Source organism: Anolis sagrei, chromosome 2 (assembly GCF_037176765.1).
Source record: "Anolis sagrei isolate rAnoSag1 chromosome 2, rAnoSag1.mat, whole genome shotgun sequence".
NCBI classification, from domain to species: domain Eukaryota; kingdom Metazoa; phylum Chordata; class Lepidosauria; order Squamata; family Dactyloidae; genus Anolis; species Anolis sagrei.
The window spans coordinates 8,064,246-8,089,182 of NC_090022.1; the positions used below are offsets into that span (position 1 = coordinate 8,064,246).

At 44.4% G+C, this 24,937-nt stretch overlaps 1 protein-coding gene and 1 pseudogene across 1 annotated transcript in view; one reads left to right on the plus strand and one right to left on the minus strand.

The window, feature by feature from the left end:
* The window catches only part of LOC132765304 (zinc finger protein 585B-like), a 46,922-nt pseudogene extending 35,099 nt beyond the window's left edge, over positions 1 to 11,823 (minus strand).
* Positions 11,824 to 14,512: 2,689 nt separating this feature from the next.
* The window catches only part of LOC132765289 (zinc finger protein 85-like), a 16,447-nt gene continuing 6,022 nt past the window's right edge, over positions 14,513 to 24,937 (plus strand). Inside the window, exons 1-5 of the mRNA XM_067465170.1 lie at positions 14,513 to 14,614; positions 16,910 to 17,050; positions 18,613 to 19,168; positions 21,043 to 21,180; positions 23,422 to 23,542. Of these exons, the coding sequence (XP_067321271.1) occupies positions 16,992 to 17,050; positions 18,613 to 19,168; positions 21,043 to 21,180; positions 23,422 to 23,542 (874 nt within the window). The 5' untranslated portion in view covers positions 14,513 to 14,614; positions 16,910 to 16,991. The remainder of the gene's footprint in view (positions 14,615 to 16,909; positions 17,051 to 18,612; positions 19,169 to 21,042; positions 21,181 to 23,421; positions 23,543 to 24,937) is intronic.

A 24,937-nucleotide genomic window follows, 5' to 3' on the forward strand; every position in this document is an offset into this window, starting at 1 on the left:
CTTTGCTTCCATGCTTCCTTCTCCCTTTCTTTCTTTCTTTCTTTCTCTCTCCCTCCCTCCCTCCCTCCCTCCCTCCCTCCCTCCCTCCCTTTCTTTCTTTCTTTCTTTCTTTCTTTCTTTCCCTTCCCTCCCTCTTTCTTACCTTTTTTCTGTATTGTCATTTAACTTTGGGGGCTTTTAAAGTCCCTTCTGCTGTGTTTTTCAGTGTTTTTATGAGTGAAGGGCATACATTGGGTTGTTAAGTGTATTGTGTCCAAATTTGGTGTCAATCTCCCCAGTGGTTTTAGAGTTCTGTTAATCCCACAAACGAACATTACATTACATACATAAATACATACATACATACATATACATATATATATATATAGTTCGCCCACTTTTATGTAAAAGAAACTCCTTATTCATTTTTTCAATAAAAATTTATTTTTTTAAAAAACGGTTGAAAGGTTTCCTCTGTTACGTGAGTCATTGATGAAGAACGAGACTCATCTTCCAACTGAAGCTCTTTCCACACTCAAAGCATTCAAAGGGTTTCTCTGCTGTGTGTGGCTTGATGATACGTGAGGCTTTTCTTCCAGCTGAACCTCTTTCCGCACTCCAGGCATTGGAACGGTTTCTCCCCGGTGTGCGTCACTTGGTGAGAAGTGAGGTCTGCCTTCTGAGTAAAGCTCCTCCCGCACTCCGAGCATTGAAATGGCTTCTCTCCGGTGTGTGTTGTTTGGTGACAAGTGAGGTTTATCTTCTGATGGAAGCTCTTTCCACACTCGAGGCATTGAAAGGGTTTCTCTCCCGTGTGTGTTGCCTCATGACGAGCGAGGTTTCTCTTCTGGTTGAATCGCCTCCCGCACTCCAAGCATTCGAAGGGTTTCTCGCCCGTGTGGGTCACTTGATGGTAAAGGAGGCTTCTCTTCCAATTGAACGTTTTCCCACATTCCAGGCATTGGAAAGGATTTTCCCCTGTGTGAGTAGAGAGGTGGAAAGTAAGGTGTGCCTTCTGATTGAAGCTGCGATCACACTCCGTGCATTTGAAAGGTTTCTCGCTGGCGTGAGTTCTTTGATGAGAAAGGAGGCCCGTCTTCAGAGCGAAGCATTTCCCGCACTCCAAGCATTGAAAGGGTTTCTCTTCCGTGTGTGTTGCTTGATGACGAAGGAGGTCTGTCTTCCAACTGAAACCTCTCCCACATTCCAGGCACTGAAAGGGTTTCTCCCAGGAGTGCGTTTTTTGGTGAGAGCTGAGATTGGTTCTCCGGCTGAAGGTTTTGCCGCACTCCAAGCACTCAAATGGCTTCTCCCCTGTGTGGATCACCTGGTGATTGGCCAGATCCGTCTTCTGATTGAACGCCTTCCCACACGCCACGCATTTAAATGGCTTCTCCCCGGTGTGGGTTCTCTGGTGGTGGATGAAGCTGCTCTTCCAACTGAAATGCTTCCCGCACTCCAAGCATTCAAAGGGCTTCTCTCCTGTGTGGATTCTCTGGTGTAAGACGAACTGGGACTGCCACCTAAAGCTCTTTCCACACCCTGAAAAGTCACACTTTTTCTGGCTCCGTTCTGCAAGAAGGTTACGACTTTCTTCGCAACTGAGGTTCTTTAGGCATTTATTACTTTCATTCCCTGCTTCTGTCATTTCTTGTGAGATTGTACCCTTATCCCCAGCCTGAGAAGCAGAGATCTTGTTCCTCGTGTCCTCCTGAGGATCTGAATTGGTTTCTTTCTTTTGTTGACGTTCATCTCTTTGTAGCAAAAGCATCCTTCGTTCTCCTTCATTCTCCTTCTCTTGCCAAAAGCCTTGAAAGAAGGAAAACAAATCAGCCACAGGCCAAGAAACAATGGAGACAAAGAGATAACTGACAGCAATGGTTGGAAATAGCTACCTTCTTCAAGCCTCCACTAGTAATGTGTTTTGGATATGATTCTGTTTGTTTACTGCAGTAGGTGCTTGTGGGTTTTTTCGGGCTATAGAGCCATGTTCTAGAGGCATTTCTCCTGACGTTTCGCCTGCATCTATGGCAAGCATCCTCAGAGGTAGTCTTGCCATAGATGCAGGCAAAACATCAGGAGAAATGCCTCTAGAACATGGCTCTATAGCCCGAAAAAACTCACAAGAATCTAGTGATTCCAGCCATGAAAGCCTTCGACAATACATTGTTTACTGCAGTGTTTCTCAACCTGGGGGTTGGGACCCCCGAGGGGGTCGTGAGGGGGTGTCAAAGGGGTCGCCAAAGACCATCAGAAAACATAGTATTTCCTGGTAGTCATTGGGATTCTGTGTGGGAAGTTTGACCCAATTCTATTGTTGGTCGAGTTCAGAATGCTCTTTGATTGTAGATGAACTATAAATCCCAACAACTACAGCTCCCAAATGTGAAGGTCTATTTTCCCCAGACTCTACCAGTGTTCACATTTGGGCATACTGAATATTCGTGCCAAGTTTGGTCCAGATTCATCATTGCTTGAATCCACATCTGCTCCTCTGGATATAGGTGAACTACAACTCCCAAACTCAAGGTCAATGCTCACAAAATCCTTCCAGTGTTTTCTGTTGGACATGGGAGTTCTTTGTGCCAAGTTCGGTTTAAATCCATCGCTGGTGGAGTTCAGAATGCTTTTTGATGATAGGTGAACTATAAATCCCAGCAACTACAACTCCCAAATAGCAAAATCAATCCTCCTCCCTCCCCCCAACCCCACTAGCATTCACATTTGGGCATATTGGGTATTTGTGCTCAATTTAGTCCAGTGAATGAAAATATATCTTGCATATCGGATATCTACACTACAATTTATAACTGTACTAAAATGACAGGTATCAAATAGCAAATTTGTGTATTGTATATTGTATTGAATTTTGTGAATTGTTGGGCATCGAATTGTGCCTTTTGTAAGCCGCTCTGAGTCCCCCCTAGGGGGTTGAGAAGGGTGGGGTATAAGCGCCCCAAATAAATAATAAATAAATAAACGAAAACAATATTATGGTTGGGGGTCCCCACAAAATATGGAACGGCATTAAGGAGTCATGGCATTAGCAAGGTTGAGAACCACTGGTTTACTGTATTGTATATCTATGTTTTGGTATGCAGCTTTCCCTTTACTCGGTTTCTTGAAGTTGTTGGAGGGGCTGCTGACCACAGGATCTGATCTGGGACTGCTCAGAGCTCAGACTCCATTTTAGAATGAGCCCTCCTCTGCAAATTACCTGCTTCTCTCTTTTATCTTGCCCAAGTTTTTAATTAGTTTTAATTAGTTTGTCTTTTAATCATGACATGTAGCCTGTCCATTGTTATTGTGCTTGTGTTTACTGTAATTTTACATTATGTATTCATATGTTTTATGTAACTATGATGTTATTGTTTATTGTTAGTGTTTTCGGTTTGTGTTTTGGTTTTTCTTTAGTGTAATTGTTATTTGGGCTTGGCCTGATGTAAGCCGCTCCGAGTCCCCATTGGGGAGATGGTGGTGGGGTATAAATAAAGATTATTATTATTATTATTATTATTATTATTATTATTAGAACACAGAAATGTTTTAGCCATGAGATGCTTCTGACTTAGACTCCATGAGAGCATAGACTCCATCAGATGCCATGTAGACTATGGACTGTTAAGAGCAAACTCATATTGCTGTTGATAATAATAATATTTATTTATACCCTGCCACCATCTCCCCAAAGGGGACTCGAGGCGGCTTACATGAGGCCAAGCCCAAAGATACAATACAGCAAAAAAATAAAATACAGCAAAAATTGCATCAGAATAAAATATGTAAAGTAAATAAAGAAAATTAACACAATATAAAATAAAACAGAATGTGATTATCAGAAAGACACCCTATGTTATCTGCACAGAGAAACTTAAAATCCTATCTGTAATGGATTGACAAGTTATGTACCTGTATGCTGAATACAAGAAAGTTGTGAGTAAACTAGATATGTTACTTTTAACAAAGTCTACTTTATTTTTGTCTCTTGAGAACATGACATAGAAACAAGATGTTTTATGGGAGAATAGATGTTGTTGGGCACTGAAAAGAAACACTTCTGAAGAACTGCTATATTTTGTGCATTGGCATAATCTCTGTTCCTAACAGTTCAGAGACAACCAGGTTATCAGTCTAACAACTGAGAACCAAATTACCTTGCATAAGTACATAAGTACATGTGGATATATACCACTGAAGAGAATATTTTACTCAATTGATTTTTTTGGCTTTTATGTGGAAGATCATACTTTTACAAAAGCTTATGATTTTCAAATGGTTGTGAATTCCATTCTTCTCCAAAAGGCTATGGAAATTCTGGTTTTCCAAAAGGTTAGAATCCCTTAAATGACCAGCTACACAAGCATGGAATTTGAGAGCAGTGGGGCTACAAAGCCATTCCTGACAGATCTGCTCTCCCCAAAATCTCCTCCAACTCTTTTGGTAAAAGCCGATAGCTGGAAGGATTTGTTAACTTTAAAACACGATGCGAACTTGTATTCCTGCTCCACGAATACTGTGTAACACACGTGGGCAAGCTTTGGCCCCTCAGGTGTTTTGGACTTCAACTCCCACTAGTGTGCATGTGTACACATACATACATAAAGATAAAGGTAAAGGTAGTCCTCTGACATTAAGTCCAGTCATGTCTGACTCTGGGGTGTGGTGCTCATCTCCATTTCTAAGCCGAAGAGCCAGCGTTGTTCATAGACACCTCCAAGGTCATGTGGCCGGCATGACTGCATGGAGCGCCATACATACATACACACATATATATTGTACTACTTAATTATTATCTTACATTTTAAATTTTAAATAATTGATGAGTGAGTACCTCCTAATTAGAGTTGGATTGTTTATACAGAAATACATAAACTTTGAGTAATATAGTAAGAGGGAGAAGCTACCAAGAGAAGCTACAATGGCTATGTTCTCCGCCATGACGTCCCCATGGAGGGCCCTTTGGTCCGGATCCAGCAGGACCCATTCCTCCTCGCTGAAAGACACAGCCACCTCTTCAAAGGTTACCTGGAGGAAGAAACAATGCTGGTATGTCTCAATTGAAGAAGTCACAGACTCATAGAATGGGAAGAGACCACATGGGCCATCTAGTCCAATAATTTTAAAAATACTTTATTTATACCCCGCCACCATCTCACTAATGGGGACTCGGGGCAGCTAACACAAGGTCAAGCCCAAATAATTACAACAAATCAAAATAAAATACATACAGCAAATAATGACATCAAATGAAATATAAATAAAGCAAATTAATACAAAATTAATACCAAAAAAAAAAAACAAAACCAAAAAACAAGAAAGGGGATTCCATCTGAACATAAGGAAGAACTTCAACAATATTTATTTATTTATTTATTTATTTACTTTGCTTCTATACCGCTGTATCTCAAGCCCGAAGGCAACTCACGGCGGTTCACAAACAGTAAAAACAGTAGAAACAGCAGTGGTTCCATACAACATATAACAATTGACTTAACACATTATCCATAAATTACCAATAAGCAATTACAATGCACAATTATTACAAAAAACAACCGTACCCAATCTTCTCATCATCCAAGCGTAGTCCAGGTTCGTCGTCCATTGTTCCATTCCTATGTTCCATTACCAGATTGCACTAAATTACGCAAACGCCTGCACAAACATCCAGGTCTTCGCCTTTTTGCGGAATACCATTAGAGATGGTGCTAGTCTAATGTCCATAGGAAGGGCGTTCCACAGCCGAGGAGCCACCACCGAGAAGGCCCTATCTCTCGTCCCCGCCAGCCGAGCTTGAGAAGCAGGCGGGATCGAGAGCAGGGTCTCCCCGGAAGATCTCAAAGTCCTGGTGGGTTCATAGGCAGAGATGCGGTCAGATAGGTAGCTTGGGCCGGAACCGTTTAGGGCTTTAAAGGCCAACGCCAGCACTTTGAATTCAGCCCGGTAGCAGATCGGTAGCCAGTGGAGTTGGCGCAACAGGGGGGTTGTATGCTCCCTGCGCTCCGCTCCTGTTAAAATCATGGCTGCCGAGCGTTGGACTAGTTGGAGCTTCCGAGCTGTCTTCAAAGGCAACCCCACGTAGAGAGCGTTGCAGTAGTCTAAACGGGATGTAACCAGAGCGTGGACTACCGTGGCCAAGTCAGACTTCCCAAGGTACGGGCGCAGCTGGCGCACAAGCTTTAGCTGTGCAAATGCTCCCCTGGTCACCGCCAAATACAATAGACAGACGTATAGCTGTCAGCAGCCAGAAAGGCTACCCAAGCAATGTTCCCCTTCATACCCAATCCCTTCATATCATCCCTTACCTGATCCAGGCTCTCGGAAACTGTTCTTGAAGCATCGGAACAAAGTGCAGAGCCTCTGTCTCTTGGGCCTGGTGGGCTTCCATATTCTGAGCAAGACACAAAAAGGAAAAACAGGTTGCGCTGGGTTTTTTGGCCATATTACAGCAGCATTCCCTCCTGATGTTTCACCTGCATCTTGTTGGTATAATTGAGATAAATTACCTTCCTTATCTCAATCTTCTTTGATCTCTGAAGTCCGGTGTTTTTACTACCTTTGTAAAAAAGTTACAAAGGTAGCAAAAACACCGGACTTCTTGAATTCAGCTTCTAAGCCAAAGAGGCACTTATCTTTACTGATATTTACTAGGGTTGGATTGGTTTGTTCGGAAAAGCCTTAACATCGGGAAAAAAACTTACGAATTTTGGCTTCCAAAGCAGTTTTGAACCATACAGGAAAGTTGGGGGGGGGGGGGGGGGAATCTGAATTTGAACCACTTACCTTTTTTTGTGTGTGAAAAATTCAATAATGTTTGGATGTCTCCCAAGGTTATTTAATTTTCACAACCATTAAGCAACTTTGTTAAAGTCTAAACAGGCATTTTCTAGGTCCTCATGTGCAACTCTAAGGCAGTCCTCAGAAAGGTTCACTGTGATTTTGAGTACAGAATCAGAGAATCATAAGAGTTGGAAGAGATCTCGTGGGCCATCCAGTCCAACCCCATTCTGCCAAGAAGCAGGAAAATCACATTCAAAGCACCCCTGACAGATGGCCATCCAGCCTCTGTTCAAAAGCCTCCAAATATGGAGCCTCTAGCACACTTGGGGCAGAGAGTTCCACTGCTAAACAACTCTCACAGCCAGGAAGTTCTTCCTCATATTCAAGTGGAATCTCCTTTCTTGTAGTTTTTCAGTATCTGATCCCAGACTATCTGCTTCGAACTGGATTATATGACTCTACACTGCCATATAATCCAGTTCAAGGCAGATAATCTGGAATCAGAAACTGGATTATATGGAAGTGTAGATGGGCCTAAGGGACAGATGCTAAACTGAAGAATCTTCCCTTTTATCCTTACCCGATGAGGCAGTTTCCTTCTCCTCTTCCTGTATGATCCACCTGTTTTGCATTTCCTGTGCAGAGTTGGAAGGAATCTCTTCAAGACTCTCTTTCAGAAATACCTCCTGCATCACAAACAAAAAACAATTAGACAAACAATGGTTCCAGATGGGGTGGGTTAGGAGTTTCCCTTTTAAGCGACGTGAAAGAGTCGCTAAGTTCATTGGTCAAATTAATAAAGGAATTTGGGGAAATCTCAGGGCTTGCAACTAATTTAGGTAAAACAGAAATTCTCCATAAGAATTTAACATCGAAAGAACTAAAAATCGCCCAAAATATTATAGGAGTGAAACTGGGAAAGAAGTCATTAAAATACTTAGGAGTAGAAATTCCAAAGAATTTAAATAATATTATCCAATCAAACTTCAACCATTTATGGAAATCTACAAGCAAAGCACTTAAAACCTGGGGGAAGAATTTTCGGGACATCACTTCTAGACTTAAAATTTATAAAATGAAGATTCTACCCAAATTCTTATATTTATTTCAAAGTCTGCCAGTAAACATCTCGGCAAAACTCTTTAAGAAGTGGGACAATTCCATCAAGAAATGGGTAGTGGGAGGGAATAAAAATAGAATTTCTAATTTTATATTCTATGGCACCCAAGAAATGGGGGGATGGGGAGCTCCATCCTGGAGCTGTATTATGAGACATGCCATATCGCTAAATTAATAGAATTGGAATTGGAAGGGGGGAGAAAATGGGTGAAATTAGAGAAAGAATTAAACAATTGGAAAAAGGGCTCATTTATGGGAGAAAAAATTGATAAAAAAGAGCTTAATAAATTAAGAGATGGCCCCATCCTCTCAACATTGTATGTTTGGAAGAAATGGCAAAATAAACTACAAATAAATAAAATAGATCCCTTTCCACTAGAAACCCTAGAAAATAAAGATAAAACATTTAGGAATTTAATCAGGTCCCTGAAAGAGAATGGAATAAAGAAGGTAGGAGACCTCTTGAAACCTAATGGAGATATTAAGAAATGGGATGAGATAAAGGACAAATGTGGTTCAAAGTATTGGATAGCTTGGTTGGGCTTGTCGAAAAGAGTACAAGCAATAAAAAAGAAAGAAACATCAGAAGCTCCATTGGATAGAATAATAGGTTGGAAAATAGAAAAAGAGAAAGGCATTATAGGGGAAATATACAAGGAACTAATAGCCTTATCCTACAATACAAAACATACTTTAGTAGAGGCCTGGAAACAGGATATAAACTTTAATGAAAACTTAGTAAACTCCTGGATCAATAAAACTCAAAAAATTAAACATCTAAGAATCAAAGAAACACAAAAGAAAATAATTTCAAAATGGTATAGGACCCCCTCTCAATTGGCTCACATTATGAAAAACACTTCTAACAAATGCTGGCATAAATGTGGGGAGACTGGTACTTTCTCACACATGTGGTGGGACTGCTCTGAAATCCAATAATTCTATAATACATTAGAGAAGTAATAAAGGAAATAATAGGGCAAAAACTACATTGGGATAAAGCTCGATTTCTGTCCCTCAACATAGAGGTAAAGGAGGGAAACAACGAATGGTCAGAGATATTGAAATTTATGATAGCTGCTACACATGCCACAATCGCCAGAGGTTGGAAAGAAAACTTGGTGGTCTTATCTTTCTGAATATTTAATTAGTGATTTCATTTATGAAAAGAAAAATAAATATTTGAATATTCAGTCAAGACAAGATTGGTTTAGAAAATGGTCTTGTTTAATCGAAAAAACGGAAGGAAAAGATAGGTACAGAACTTTAAATCAGGCCTTCCAGACAATTAAATCAATGAATTGATTCAAGTAACCCAGATGGGGGTGGGAGGGAGGTGAGGAGAGGATGGTAAGGGTGGGTGGGTGGGGAGGGGTTTTTAAAAGGGTGATTAATCAAGATTTATGGTTAAGGGAAGCACAATTGGAACCTGTATCCTAGACATAAAAATTGTAATCAGTTTTTGATATTGTCTTTTGATGCTAAGGTTCATATCGTATTGTTTTGTTATCCAAAAAAAAAAAAAATAGGAGTTTCCCTTTTTCATAATTCCCACAAAACATTCAAAGAGAAATGATTTTTGTTCCTGGGTTATAAATGTCATTTCCTAATTGGTTCTAAACTAAAAACATGGGAAAAGTTTATTAAATTGCAAAAAAAAAAATAAAAAATGGTTTTGCAGGAGGAACATCCTGCAGCACATTTTGCTATAGTTTTTCAAGGAATATCTCATCGAATCTCAACCAAATCAACCCAGTTTGTGACAGCCACAAACTTGAAGTTTCTGGAATAGAACAATTACAGTGTTCCCTCACTTATCACGGGTGTTCCTTTCCAGGACCATCTGCGATAAATGAAATACCACGAAGTAGAGACGCTCCCCCCTCTCTCACTTCGCCTTCTCTTTCCTGTCCTCTTTCCCCTTCCACCCTCACTCCCTCGGGTGCTCATGCCACCCTCCCCTGGCAAGAGGGACGCTTTCGCCTGCATGGCCCTCCTCCACCTTGCCTTCCTTACATCCCTCCTTGCCTTCCTTCCTCCGCTGCTTTCCCTCCTGAGGCTGTGGGAGAAAGAAGAGAAGGAGGAGGAGGAAGAATATGCTGGGGCTAATGAAGGGAGACGCTGAAGAATCTGCCCTTCAGCCAGGTCTCCTCTGGTGGCAACTGCTGCAGAAGCAGCACAAGCACAAGAGGAGGGAAAGCGGAGGAGAAAATTTCTGATCACTGTCTCCCAAAGCAGTTACTCTACTCCCAACTCGAGAACAGGAAATGTTAACGTTGGTGGACAGGAAAAGAGATCTAAAGATGGGCATAAAGCCAACCTTAAAAACTGTGGCATAAACACCTAGAACTGGGAAGCCCTGGCACTTGAGCACTCTAGCTGGAGGTCAGCTGTGACCAGCAGTGCTGCAGAATTCAAAGAGACACGAATGGAGGGTGAAAGCGAGAAACGTGCCAAGAGGAAGGCGTGTCAATTCAACTCTGACCGGGACCGCCTTCCGTCTGGAAACCAATCCCCTCACTGCGGGAAAACATGTGGATCAAGAATAGGGCTCCACATCCACCTACGTATCCACACCAAGACATTACACTTGGAGGACCACCATCCTCTGGCAATGAGAGATCGCCTAAGTCATTAAGTACTAAAGTACGTAGGTTTGTTTATTATCCCGTCTCTCCATGAGTCCTCCTTACAATTAGTTTTACCCCTTTATCTCACCTGGAGTTTTTAAATCATTTTATGTACGTGCAGCCTGCTCTTTATCATTATGATTGGTTTCTATGTTCTGTGTATATTGTATATATGCTTTGATGTTTTATACTTTAATGTAATGTTGTTTATTTTACTGCAATTTGTATTTTTTTGTATTGTAATTTGTTGTTCGGGCTTGGCCCCATGTAAGCTGCTCTGAGTCCCCATTGGGGGAGATGGTGGCGGGGTATAAATAAATATTATTATTATTATTATTATTATTATTATTATTATTATTATTATTCCCTCACTTATCACTGGGGTTCTGTTCCAGGAACCCCCGCGATAAGTGAAAAACCGTGATGCAGGGATGCTATACTGTATATGTACAGTATAGCCTCGCCCACTCCTCTCTCCCCCTCCTCCCTCTCTCTCTTCCTCCTCTTTCCCCCTCCCTTCCTCCCTTCCTCCCTTGCTGAAGCCACCTTTCTCTCTCCCTCCCTTTGTCAGTGGCATGGGGCTCTCACCCGGTCACCCAAGTAAGAGTGACCGGGAAGAAGCCCTGGCAGAAGCTGTCTTGGTGGCCCTCTCCGCACCCCTCACCGGCACCACTTCCGCAAATGGGGTTTATAGGTCTGTGTATACAGTGTTCCCTCAGTAGTTGTACTTTAAATTCTTTTTTTTTTAAACCGCGAAACAGCGAGTTTGCATGAAGTGAATCGCAAAGTACTGCGAGAACACTGTATATTCTCTTGATACTGAGTACCACTTAATTGGGGTAAAAACCCAACAGACAATTGGGAGCTTGGAATATTCTTGCCAAAGTGAAATATTCTTACCCGTTGCTCTTTCTCCTTCTCCTCTTGGGCCCGACTCAGGAGGAAGCCTTCCGCCAAGGCCACGGCCTGGGAGCTGGTCTCTGCCCCACATTCCCTCACCCAGCGCCCCATCTCGGCCGGAAGGACGGCCAGGAACTTCTCCAGGATCACCAGGTCCAGCATCTCTGCCTTTGTATGTTCCTCAGGCTTCAGCCACAGGTGGCAGAGAGAGTGGAGGTGGCTGCAAACCTCTCGGGGCCCCGCAGCCACATTATAGGAGAATTGTCTGAAGCAATGGCACTGTACCTCCGACCTGTCTGTTTCCTCCCCCAACTCCTTCTGCATCGTTCTTTCCAATAATGTCCCTCTGTTCTCACCCTGGATGTTAGGAAAGCCTGTATTGGACTTGAGTCCAGCTGAGTCTTTCTCCTCCATCATTGTGCAGTGATCCCAGACAGACTCCATTCAAAGTGAAGGAATGTTTTTCCTCTTCTGGGAAATCTTCCCTCAGGTAAAAGATGGGGAAATATTGGAAAATACCAAGCCCTGCAGAAGACGTAGAATTCAAAGACACAGCTGTATTTAGTCTGGAATTGGCAGGGGGAAATTTTCAAAAGAGAAACAGTAAAGAAAGAAACTTTAGCCCTCCAGGTGTTTTGGACTTCAACTCCCACAAGTATGTATGTATGTCTATACACACACACAAACATACTGTACTACTTAATTAACTTACATTTAAGAGATTTTAGATAATTGACGGGTTACTACCTGATGATTAGAATTGGATTGTTTATATACAAATACAGCTTAACGGTGTAACATTAGAAAATGTGGACCATTTCCGCTCCCTTGGCAGCCACCTCTCCACCAAAGTCAACATCGACACTGAAATACAACACCGCCTGAGCTCTGCAAATGCAGAATTTTTCCGAATGAAGCAGAGAGTGTTTGAGGATGGGCCAGCTGCACCACAATCCAGGTGCTAGTTCATTGGAACTAGTTCATGCTAGTCCCAATGACCTCACAAAGTGAGTGAAGGTATCCCATCATCCATGGCACGTCGTCCCCCAAACCACACCAGGATGTCAAGTGGGTCATGGGATTTCTGTGTGCCAAATTTGGCCCAGTTGCATCATTGGTGGGTATTGCTGTGGTCAATGGGAGCTGGAGCAATTGAAAGTACTGCAAATCCCATCACCCGTGCTCAACCTTCCTCCAAACCGCACCAGGATGTAAAGGGGGTCATGAGGGTTATGTGTGCCAAGCCTGGTCCAGGTCCATACAAACACTGACTTGTACTTTCAGCCAATCAGAAAGCTGCCACATACACCGCCCTCCGCATACAAACACTGACTTTTATTATATACATAGATAGATAAACAGATGCTAATGTTTTAATTGTATTTATAATCTGTTTTAACTTACATTTTATAGTTGCGGAGGCATCGAATTGTTGCCGATTGTGAACCGCCCTGAGTCGGTTCTTACTTACTTAGGCGATCCCTTACTTACTTACTTAGGCGATCCCTCGCTTTCCGAGGATGATTGTCTTCCAATATTCTTGTGGGTCCGTATGTGGCTGTGGAGCCCTATTCTTGCTCTGCATCTTCTTCCGCAGTGAGGGCATTGGTTTCCAGGTGGAAGGCGGTCCCGGTCGGGGTTGGCTTGACGCGCCTTCCTCTTGGCACGTTTCTCTTTTTCACCCTCCACTCGTGCCTCCTCAAATTCTGCAGCACTGCTGGTCACAGCTGACCTCCAGCTGGAGCGCTCAAGGGCCAGGGCTTCCCAGTACTCAGTGTCTATGCCAGAGATTTTAAGGTTGGCTTTGAGCCCATCTTTCAATCTCTTTTCCTGTCCTCCAACATTCCGTTTTCCATTCTTGAGTTCGGAGTAGAGCAACTGCTTTGGGAGACGGTGGTCGGGCATCCGGACAACATGGCCGGTCCAGCGGAGTTGGTGGCGGGAGACCATCGCTTCAATGCTGGTGGTCTTTGCTTCTTCCAGCACGCTGACGTTTGTCCGCTTGTCTTCCCAAGAGATTTGCAGGATTTTCCGGAGGCCGCGCTAATGGAAGGCGGTATATAAATGTGGCAAACAAATAACTGTGAGAGCCGTTCAGCAGTGGAACTCTCTGCCCTGGAGTGTGGTGGCGGCTCCTTTTTAAGCAGGGGCTGGATGGCCATCTGTCGGGGGTGATTTGAATGCAATATTCCAAAACACCTGGAGGGCCCAAATTTGTCCAGGTCTATTCTCACAACATCTGTAATAGAACTCCAATATGCTGATGATAACGTAGTCTATGCCCATTCCCACAAGCTTCCTAGAGCATTCTCGGATGGAGGGTGATTAATAAGTTATTAAATGATGATGATGATGTTGATATTCCTACTTTTCGGCAGGGGGTTGGACTGGATGGTCCATGAGGTCTCTTCCAACTCTTTGATTCTGTAATTCTAGGTGGTATACAAATGTGGCAAACAAATAACTGTGAGAGCCGTTCAACAATGGCTTCAAACTACAAGAGAGGAGATTCCATCTGAACATGAGGAAGAACTTCCTGACTGTGAGAGCCGTTCAGCAGTGGAACTCTCTGTGTGGTGGAGGCTCCTTCTTTGGAAGCTTTTAAACAAGGGCTGGATGGCCATCTGTCAGGGGTGATTTGAATGCAATATTCCTACTTCTTGGCAGATTGGGGTTGGACTGGATGGCCCATGAGGTCTCTTCCAACTCTTTGATTCTATGATTATATGAATATAAATAATCAAGGTGGCCAATGGCTTTGAAGCCCTTCTCCCCAGGCAGCAACCAGCCAGGCTTTGAAGCTGCAAGGCCATTTGATGCCAATCAAAGGAGGCCAAGGGCAACATTAAACAGGGATATAAACCATAAATACAATGTAAATTCCCAATCTCTCCATATGGCTAGAGTTAAATTAAAAATTAATTAAAAATACATATATCAAAAGCAATAATATGAGCCCCCAAAGTGGCTCATGTGATTCCTTACCCAGAAGAAGGGAAACCGGAAATAACCCTTTTCCCTTCTTCCTCCTCTTGGAAGCAGGCGGCCGGAAGGGGCGGGGCGACGCTGACAGCTGGGATCAGCCGCCTCTAGGTCCCGCCCCCTTTTCCCGCCATTTGTCTGCCTTCCCAGAGCAGCTGCTGAGATTGGAGGAGGAAGAGAAGGAGGATGGGATTTTGGCCTGGATTTGATCTCAGCCTCCCTCATGGGTGAGTCCCACAAGCTTCCTAGATGCAGGGAATGCTGTAGAATCAGGCTTGGGCCCTTCAGGTGTTTGGGACTCCAACTCCCATAATTCCTAACAGCCTCAGGCCCTTTCCTTTCCCCCCTCAGCCGCTTAAGCGGCTGAGGGGGGGAAAGGAAGGGGCCTGAGGCTGTTAGGAATTGTGGGAGTTGGAGTCCCAAACACCTGGAGGGCCCAAGCTGGCCCAGGCCTGATTCTCACAACATCTGTTATAGAACTGCAATATGCGGATGATAACGTAATCTATGCCCATTCAGAAGAAGACACTCAAAACGCCTTTGCGGAGACATACGAGAAGCTCGGCTTCTCACTGAACATCGAGAAAACCAATATGGTATTTCATTAGGCACCAGGCAATCTCTACAATGCCAGAATGATGGGAGTTGAAGTCCAAAACACCCGAAGGGCCCCAAGTTATCCACTCCAGGGAGTTAAATGCATTGTGAATTGATTCTGCCATTTGAAAGCATTGATGACAAAGGGACACACAGCTTAAGCGGCTGAGAGGGGAAAGGAAAGGGCCCGAGGCTGTTAGGAATGGTGGGAGTTGGAGTCCGAAACACCCGGAAGCACCAAGACAGCGGCACTTATTGATCTACTCCCATTTGCATGTTTTCAAACTGTGGCGCAGCTACTTACATTAAATCACTACTGACTGAGAGGTCATGAGTTTGAAGCCAGCCCCAAGTCAGAGTGAGCTCCTGAACGTTAATAGTCTAGCTTGTTGTTGACCTATGCAGCCTGAAAGATAGTTGGCAATAAGGACCGGGCTGTGGTGCAGCTAGCTGGGGAGCCAGCTCCATTAAATCACTACTGATCGAGAGGTTATGAGTTCGAAAGGAAGCAGGGTCGGAGTGAGCTCCCAACCATTAATAGTCTAGCTTGTTGTTGACCTATGCAGCCCGAAAGATATCTGGCAATAAGGACCGGGCTGTGGTGCAGCTAGCTGGGGAGCCAGCTGCATTAAATCACTACTGACTGAGAGGTCATGAGTTCGAAAGCAGGCAGGGTTGGAGTGAGCTCCCGACTTTTAATAGTCTAGCTTGTTGTTGACCTATGCAGCCTGAAAGATATTTGGCAATAAGGACCGGGCTGTGGTGCAGCTAGCTGGGGAGCCAGCTGCATTAAATCACTACTGACAGAGAGGTCATGAGTTCGAAAGCAGGCAGTGTTGGAGTGAGCTCCCGACCGTTAATAGTCTAGCTTGTTGTTGACCTATGCAGCCCGAAAGATAGTTGGCAATAAGGACCGGGCTGTGGTGCAGCTAGCTGTGGAGCCAGCTGCATTAAATCACTACTGATTGAGAGGCCATAAGTTCGAAAGCAGGCAGGGTTGGAGTGAGCTCCCGACCGTTAATAGTCTAGCTTGTTGTTGACCTATGCAGCCCGAAAGATAATTGGCAATAAGGACCGGATTGTTGTGCAGCTAGCTGGGGGAGCCATCTCCATTAAATCACTACTGACTGAGAGGTCGTGGGTTCAAAGGCAGGCAGGGTTGGAGTGAGCTCCCGACCTTTAATAGTCTAGCTTGTTGTTGACCTATGCAGCCCAAAAGATAGTTGGCAATAAGGACCTGGCTGGGGAGCCAGCTGCATTAGATCACGACTGATCGAGAGGTCATAAGTTTCTCAGCCAGCCCGGGTCGGAGTGAGCTCCCGACCATTAATAATCTAGCTTGTTGTTGACCTATGTAGCCTGTAAGACAGTTGCATATGTCAAGTAGGAAACGTAGTTACCGCTTTATGTGGGGAGGCCTATTTAACCAATTTAGGCCGCCATAAAAATCTTCAGCAGCATGCGTAAGAATGAGGAAGTACTCCATCAAACAACTCGGTGTCACAAGTGAACGGTGAAGCGACAGCTCCCCCGGTGGCTGGAATTGAGCATACCCTCATTGGAAAGCTGGAATGTTAAATTGCCTTTGTGTCTGTCTATATATGTTGTATTCCTAAATGGCACTGAATGTTTGCCGTGTATATGTGTATTATAATCCCCCCTGAGTCCCTTGAGGGGTGAGAAGGGCGGAATATAAATACTGTAAATAAATATAAACAAAGAAATAAGTTGGCAGAAGCTGGGGCTAACAGTGGGAGCTCATGCTACTGCCCAGATTCGAATCTGCGACCTTTCAGTAAGCGAGTTCAGCTGTTCAGTGGTTTAACCCACTGCGATAAAACAAAAACCACAAATACTGAACGAACAGATAATGCATTGCATGAAGATGCTTTTGACTCATCGTATTTTGTCTTCTCTATATACAGGAGGCTGCTTTGGATGTGAACTGTATGGTTCAACACCGGTCTACCTTCAGAGGGACTTCATAATCCCATAAGTAGGCCAGCAATGGATTTGCCTCCCATTCCAGCCATGCAGGACAACGCTCTTCCATCTTCAGTGTTGCAGTAAGTGTTACCCGCCAATCTAGTTGGCAATGGTGTGTTTGTGTGTATATATGAAATAATATCATTCAGCTCAGACCACAACATAGAATCATAGAGTTGGAAGAAACCTCATGGGCCATCCAGTCCAACCCAAATGCCAAGAAGCAGGAATATCACATTCAAAGCACCCCTGACAGATGGCCATCCAGCCTCTGTTTAAAAGCTTCCAAAGAAGGAGCCTCCACCACACTGCAGGGCAGAGAGTTCCACTGCTGAACGGTTCTCACAGTCAGGAAGTTCTTCCTCATGTTCAGATGGAATCTCCTCTCTTGTAGTTTGAGGCCATTGTTTCGTGTCCTAGGCTCCAGGGAAGCAGAAAACAAGCTTGCTCCCTCCTCCCTGTGGCTTCCTCTCACATATTTATACATGGCTATCATATCTCTTCTCATCCTTCTCCTCTTCAGGCTAAACATGCCCAGCTCCTTAAACCGCTCCTCATAGGGCTTGTTCTCCAGACCCTTGATCATTTTAGTCGCCCTCCTCTGGACACATTCCAGGTTGAGAAGCACTGATCTAGACCTGTTTAGTAAACTAATGTATTCAGGTTTCACCCAAAATATTCTGAGACTTTAATCTTTACCGTTGCAAATTATATATTGTACAAATGTATAATCAGGATACGCTGAACTTCTTTCTGTCTTCTACTTGCAAACAATCGGAGTCATCAAATAGTCACATACAACATAGGCAGATATTTATTTATTTTATTTTATTTTATTTTATTTTATTTGTGCCCCGCTAACATCTCCCGAAGGACTCGATGCGGCTTACAAAGGCCAAGGCCTCAATAAAACAATAGCATAACAAATACACAACTTAAAGCAAATCAAAACATTAAAGCAATAACAGAAACAACAAAAATAATACACCATAAAACAATAAAACTAGGGCCGGGCCAAATGTAATGGGTACAGATTAAAAAGTGCTGGGTGTGACAGGTGGTATGTCGGATTTTAGGGTAAGTGCAGTGTGCACACAACCTTAAAACTCTAATAAAGTGCTTCTGGGACAGGTTGTTTGAGTTTTCCTATTCTGGAAAGGCACATCGGAACAGCCAGGTCTTCAAGACTGCCAATGTAGGGGCTTGTCTGATGTATTTGGGAAAGGTGTTCCAAAGTCGGGCGGCTACCACAGAAAAGGCCCTGTCCCGCGTCCCCACCAAACGCGCCTGCGACGCAGGTGGAATCGCGAGCAGGGTCTCTCCGGATGAGCGAAGTGAGAGCGTGGGTTCATAAACAGAGATGTGGTCACGCAGGTAGGCTGCTCACACAGAGTCACAAAGGAAAGAGAAAGATGGATTCTTTCATCCTCCTTATAGAGCCATCAGTAAGGGACACTAGATGAAGCAACTCCTTTGCAATAACCGCTCCCATGATTATGACCAAGTCATTACGACACCCTCTTAGGTATTGCATTATGACATTCACAGTCATGACCCAGGTGCTCACAATCAACCACAGTACTTTTTTCTTTGACTAGAAATGCTGTGCCTATTCTCACCACACATTTCGGTTTCCTTCTAGAGCTGGTTCTCATCCAGGAATTTCTCCAGTGTGTGGTCAAAGGCTTTCATGGCCGGAATCGCTTTCTCCAGACCTTTGCCCGAGAAAAGACCTGACAGGAGAGACAACGCTTCCTTTTCTCATGGCAGAACTTGCCCAGGGGCACGGCTCGGTGATGAAGAAGCCAGGCATAAGACAAGGTTCCCCGACTGTTCAGGCTTGGAGCAAAGGAACCTTCTGGGAAAGAGGAAGCATGCCGAAGGGGACGGTGAAGGATACACTTAGTTCGGAGGCACGGCACCAGTACTTTCAACAGTTCTGCTACAAAGACACTGAGACGCCCCGGGAAATATGCGACCGACTCCACTCTCTCTGCCGCCAGTGGCTGAAGCCAGAGCAACGCACCAAGGCCCAAATCCTGGACCTGGTGGTCCTGGAGCAGTTCCTGGCTGTCCTTCCCTTGGAGATGAAGGACTGGGTGAGAGAATGTGGGGCGGAGACCTGTTCCCAGGCGGTCGCCTTGGCAGAAGGGTTCCTCCTGAGTCGGGCACAAGAGGAGAAGCAGCAGGATCAGCAGGTGAGAGGCTTTTTTACAAGAAGGGGCGTTTGTTCTGTTGCGTGCTGGGCCTGTAAATAATTGTCTTTAAAACAGGATGTGTAACCTTTGCCCAGCAGGAAGCCAGGGGCCCAAGGAGAAGTACTCAGAGGTTTCCACCACAAACAGTCTTTAGATGGCTTGAGAAATACAACAAAGTATTTTATTAATCAACAATCAAACAGAAACTTCTCTTCTCTTCAGTAAAGTTAAGCAAATGAGTTCAAGCCTCTAGGCAACTCGTGAATTCCTAATCTTGCCCACGAAGGACAGGCAACTGTCTTCAATAACTTCTTCTTTAAAGGAAAATCCCCTTTTTAACTTCTCCCAGACTGACTGTAATCTAACCCTTACTGATGTGGGCTCCGCTACTGGGTCGAACTGCATCTCGAACGCTGAGTGGACCTACCAGCTGGAATTCTTTAGTCTTTAGGGCTGTTTTCCTGGAAATTCTTAAAGCTGTGGGAATGCTTCCCTGGAGTTCTTAAAGGTTGAAGCTTTTGTGCAGGGGAAGTTTACACACATCCTGTACATAGCTTTCCTTGCTGAGACTAACTAAAAAAATGGCTCCCTTCCCTTCCCAATTGCCCTGAGCAAGGGGTGGGACCAAAACTTATATATACATACAATATATTATATTATTAGCATAGAACAATATCAGTATTATATATGACTATATTGCACTATGCCATTATATTGTAATACTAGCTTGGGGACTTGGCACTGCCCGGGTTATTTGAGAAAGGAATTGTGTTATCAAGATTAATCTTTGGCTCGCAGTGGTCTCAGGAAGTTAGTGAAGGTACTGCGAGTCCCATCATCTGTGGTCCATCTTCCTCCAAACTGCACCAGGATGGAGAGTGGGTCATGGGGGCTCTGTGTGCCAAGTTTGGTCTTGATCAGTCATTGGATGAGGGTCACAGTGGTCTCGGAAAGTGAGTTAAGGTACTGCAAGTCCCATCATCCATAGTCAGTTTTCCAACAAACCTCACCAGAATGTTGAATTGGCCATGGGAGCTCTCTGTGCCAAGTGTGGTCTTTATTAGTATTTGGATGAGTGTCGCTGTGGTTTCAGGAAGTGAGCGAAGGTACTGCAAGTGACATCGTCCATCGTCTGTCCTCCTCCAAACAGCACCGGGATATAGAGTGGCTCATGGGGGCTCTGTGTGCCAAGTTTGGTCTTTATTGGTAATTGGATGAATGTTGCTGTGGTCTCAGGAAGTGAGTGAAGGTACTGCAAGTCCCATCATCCATTGTACGTCCTCCTCCAAACAGCACCAGGATGTAGCGTGGGTCATGGGGGCTTTGTGTGCCAAGTTTGGTCTTGATCAGTCATTGGATGAGGGTCACAGCGGTCTCAGAAATTGATTGATGGTACTGCAAGTCCCAACAGTCATGGTCCATCCCCCTCCAAACTGCAGTAGGATGTAGAGTGGGTCTTACGGGCTCTGTGTGCCCAGTTTGGTCTGTATTGGTAATTTTCTGACACAGCCTCAGGCCTTTTCCTCTCCTTTTTTTACCTTCAGAATCTTGGAAATTTGAGGCTGGCCAATCAGAGTCCATATGCAAATTGTACCACAGTGGCAGCAAATCAGAACGCTGCCACATACACCTTCCTCCCATCCTCCCTCCACATGCAAACACTGACTTTTATTATATACATAGATTATTAGTAATATTACATATTTTTGGCCAAGCCCAAAAATAATGCAACTGGGGAAATCTTTAATGAATGCCCCTCGTATCTTGGTTCTTCCAATTCAATGCTCCATGGTATTTTCTGGAAGCCATCCAATTCTTTCCCTGTTTCTTTTCTAAACCTTCCCTTTGTCCTCTTGACTGTCGTTTCGTCACAGGAAGTCTTCATGGGAGAGTCTGCTGATTTCCCTGATGTGGAGCAGGGTCCTTTCGACTCCGGAGAGAGAAGGCAGAACAGATGGATTGGACAGAAACAGGATGTAGACGCCGTCACCTCGAGCTCCAATTTGGATAAGGTAGGAGTCAGGATCCCTCGTGAGCCAAGAAGGGGGCATTTCTGATATCCTTCTCACACACGGCCTGAAAAAAAATCTCCATATTTTTCTTTCTTTCCATCACTGTGACATTTAATATTCCTCTTTATGAAGAATTAAGGTGTATTTCCTAATCTCAAGGTAAATTTATTTGTTTATTTACCCTATTTATACTCCGCCTGTGCTGCCACAGCTGTGCCAGGAGATTTGAATTTCTTTTTCTTGCACTGCTAGTTTGCATGAATCTATTTAAGCCATGCATTTTGCAATGAGGTAGCTTCCCTCCGCAGTGGGTTAAAGCACTGAGCTGCTGAGCTTGTTGATCGAAAGGTCGCAGGTTCGATTCCGGGGAGCAGCGTGAGCTTCCGCTGTCAGCCCTAGCTTCTGCCAACCTAGTAGTTCGATAACATGCAAATGTGAGTAGATCAATAGGTACCGCTCCGGCGGGAAGGTAACGGCGCTCCATGCAGTCATGCTGGTCACATGACCTTGGAGGTGTCTACGGACAACGCTGGCTCTTCGGCTTAGAAATGGAGATGAGCACCCCACCCCAGAGGCAGACATGACTGGACTTAATGTCAGGGGACTACCTTTACCTTTTTAGCTTCCCTCAGGTTGCAGTCATAGGGCCAACAACTTGGCAATCATCGTTAGAGTCTTTAGACCTGCCCCTTTTCCCAGGGTTTTGGAAGGAAAGGAGGACCTGTGTTCAGTCTCACTGTTTTGGAGCCTAACAGCAGGATGTGTGGGTCTCTCTCTCCCAGCTGCACAAAAGCTTCATTTCTTACAGCTTTGCTTGGGAAAAAAGGAAAGGTTCCACAGCTTTTGTTGGGGTTAAAGAAATAGACCTACAATCACAGGCATTTTGAACTCCACCAAAGATGGAATTGAACCAAACTTGGCACATGGAACTCCCACGACCAACAGAAAATACTGGGAGGGTTTGGTGGGCACTGACCTTGAGTTTTGGAGTTGTAGTTCACCTACATCCAGAGAGCATCGTGGACTCAAACAATGATGGTTCTGGACCAAACTCTCACCAATGATAGAATTGGGCCAAACTTCCCAAACAGAACCCCCATGACCAACAGAAAATACTGTCTTTTCTGGTGGTCTTTGGTGACCCCTCTGACACTCCCCTCACAAGCCCCCAGTGGTCCCGACCCCCAGGTTGAGAAGCACTGCTCTAGTGGGTTACTAACTGAATGCTTGATCCCACATCCACGTCTTTAGCTTTTCCTGAGAGTCAGGAGGGAGGAGGCTGATTTGATTTCACTAGGAAAGTAGTTCCAGAGTTGAGGGGCCACCACTGAGAAGGCCCTGTCTCTCATCCTTGGCAATCGTGTCTGCAAAAGAGGCGGGACCGAGAGCAGGACCTCCTCAGACGATCTTAACCTCTTAGCCGGCTCATAGAAGGAGATATGTTCAGACAGGTAAACTGGGACAGAACCATTTAGGGCTTTATTTATTTATTATTTATTTATTACTGTGCTTGTATACCGCCGTTTCTCAGCCTAAATTGGCGACTCAACGCGGTTTACAACAGTACAACAGACAACAATATTCAGATTAAAACCATAAAAAACAGCATACACAATACACAATATACAATATTGGCCCGTCAATAATAATCCATGCATCTCTTAACTAAGATCATAATCCAATTTCATCGTCCATGTTACCAATCTTTTAGTCATCAGTTCATTGTACCGAATTAACCGAATGCCTTTTCGAACATCCAGGTCTTCAATCTTTTTCGAAACACCATCAGCGAGGGGGCTGATCTTACCTCCATGGGAAGGGTGTTCCAAAGCCGAGGGGCCACCACAGAAAAGGCCCTGTCTCTCGTCCCCGCCAGCCGCACCTGTGAAGCAGGCGGGATAGAGAGCAGGGCCTCCCCAGAAGATCTTAGGGTCCTGGTGGGCTGATAGCCTTTATAGGCTAAAGCCGCCCATTGGACCAATTGAAGCTTCCGAACAGTCTTCAAAGGCAACCCCATGTAGTGTGTGTTGCAGTAGTCTATCCTCAATGTAATGTAAACATGGACCACCGTGGCCAAGTCTGACTTCCCAAGGTAGGGGTGCAGCTGGCGCACAACTTTTAATTGTGCGAAGGCTGTCCTGGCCACTACTGAAACCTGGAGTTCTAGGCTCAGCGATAAGTAAACTATTTTCTTTGGCTGCATCAGTATTTTTGGCTCACAGATACAATGTCTTCCCCCAGGTGAACTTCGAAGCCGTGGCCGTGTCTTTCAGCGAGGAGGAGTGGACCCTGCTGGATCCAGACCAAAGGGCCCTCCACAGGGAAGTCATGGAGGAGAATCTGTGGATCGTGGCCTCTCTGGGTGAGTTCCCCTCATTGCTGAGGCTTCAGAATCACTGAAGCAGCCACAGGGAGGAAAGGGCTCATCCATTCCTTGGGTAGGTAAAGGTAGTCCCCTGACATTAAGTCCAGTCATGTCTGACTCTGGGGTGTGGTGCTCGTCTCCATTTCTAAGCCGAAGAGCCAGCGTTGTCCGTAGACACCTCCAAGGTCATGTGGCCGGCATGACTGCATGGAGCGCTGTTACCTTCCCGCTGGAGCGGTACCTATTGATCTACTCACATTCCTTAGGGCCCAGCAAATGGTCTCCATTTTCCATTTTAGAAAAAAAAAAGCCTAACGTGCCTTGGCCTGTGTATGTTTTTAGGTAACCCTCCTTCAGGGAGACTGAAAAACAAATTTAAATTCAAAATGGAAGGGACAACACATATCTATACATATCTATATAAATAAAAATGTAATGTTCGTTTGTGGGATTAACACAACTCAAAAACCACTGGATGAATTGACACCAAATTTGGACACAAGACACCTAACAACCCAATGTATGTCCTTCACTCAAAAAATTGATTTTGCCATTTGGGAGTTGTAGTTGCTGGGATTTATAGTTCACCTACAACCAAAGAGCATTCTGAACTCCACCAACAATGGAATTGAACCAAACTTGGCACACAGTTCTCCCATGACCAACAGAAAATACTGGAAGGGTTTGGTGGGCAGTGTCCTTTGGTTTTGGAGTTGTAGTTCGCCTACATCCAGAGATCATTGTGGACTCAATGATGGATCTGGGGCAAATTCTACACGAATACTCAATATGCCCAAATGCGAACACTGGTGGAGTTTGGGGAAAATAGAATCTTGCCATTTGGGAGTTGTAGTTGCTGGGATTTGTAGTTCGCCTACAATCACAGAGCATTCTGAACCCCACCAACGGTAGAATTGGGCCAAACCACCCACACAGAACCCCCATGTGGGCCACAGGGGATGGCTAGTATCTATATAAATAAAAATGTAATGTTCGTTTGTGGGATTAACAGAACTCAAAAACCACTGAGCAAATTGACACCAAATTTGGACATAAGACACCTATCAGGCCAACAAGTGACCATCACTCATAAAAACATGGAAAAACACAGAAAAAGAGATTTAAAAAGCCAAAAAAAATTATACATTACAACGCATGCACAAAATCACATATATACACATATACTCAAATATATACACACACATATACACACATATACAGACACAAAACACATATACACAGACTGGGCCACAGCAATGTGTGGCAAGGGACGGCTAGTCTATATAAATAAAAATGTAATGTTCATTAGTGGGATTAACATAACCCAAAAACCACTGGACAAATTGACACGAAATTTGGACACTACACCCCTAACAAACCAACGAGTGACCA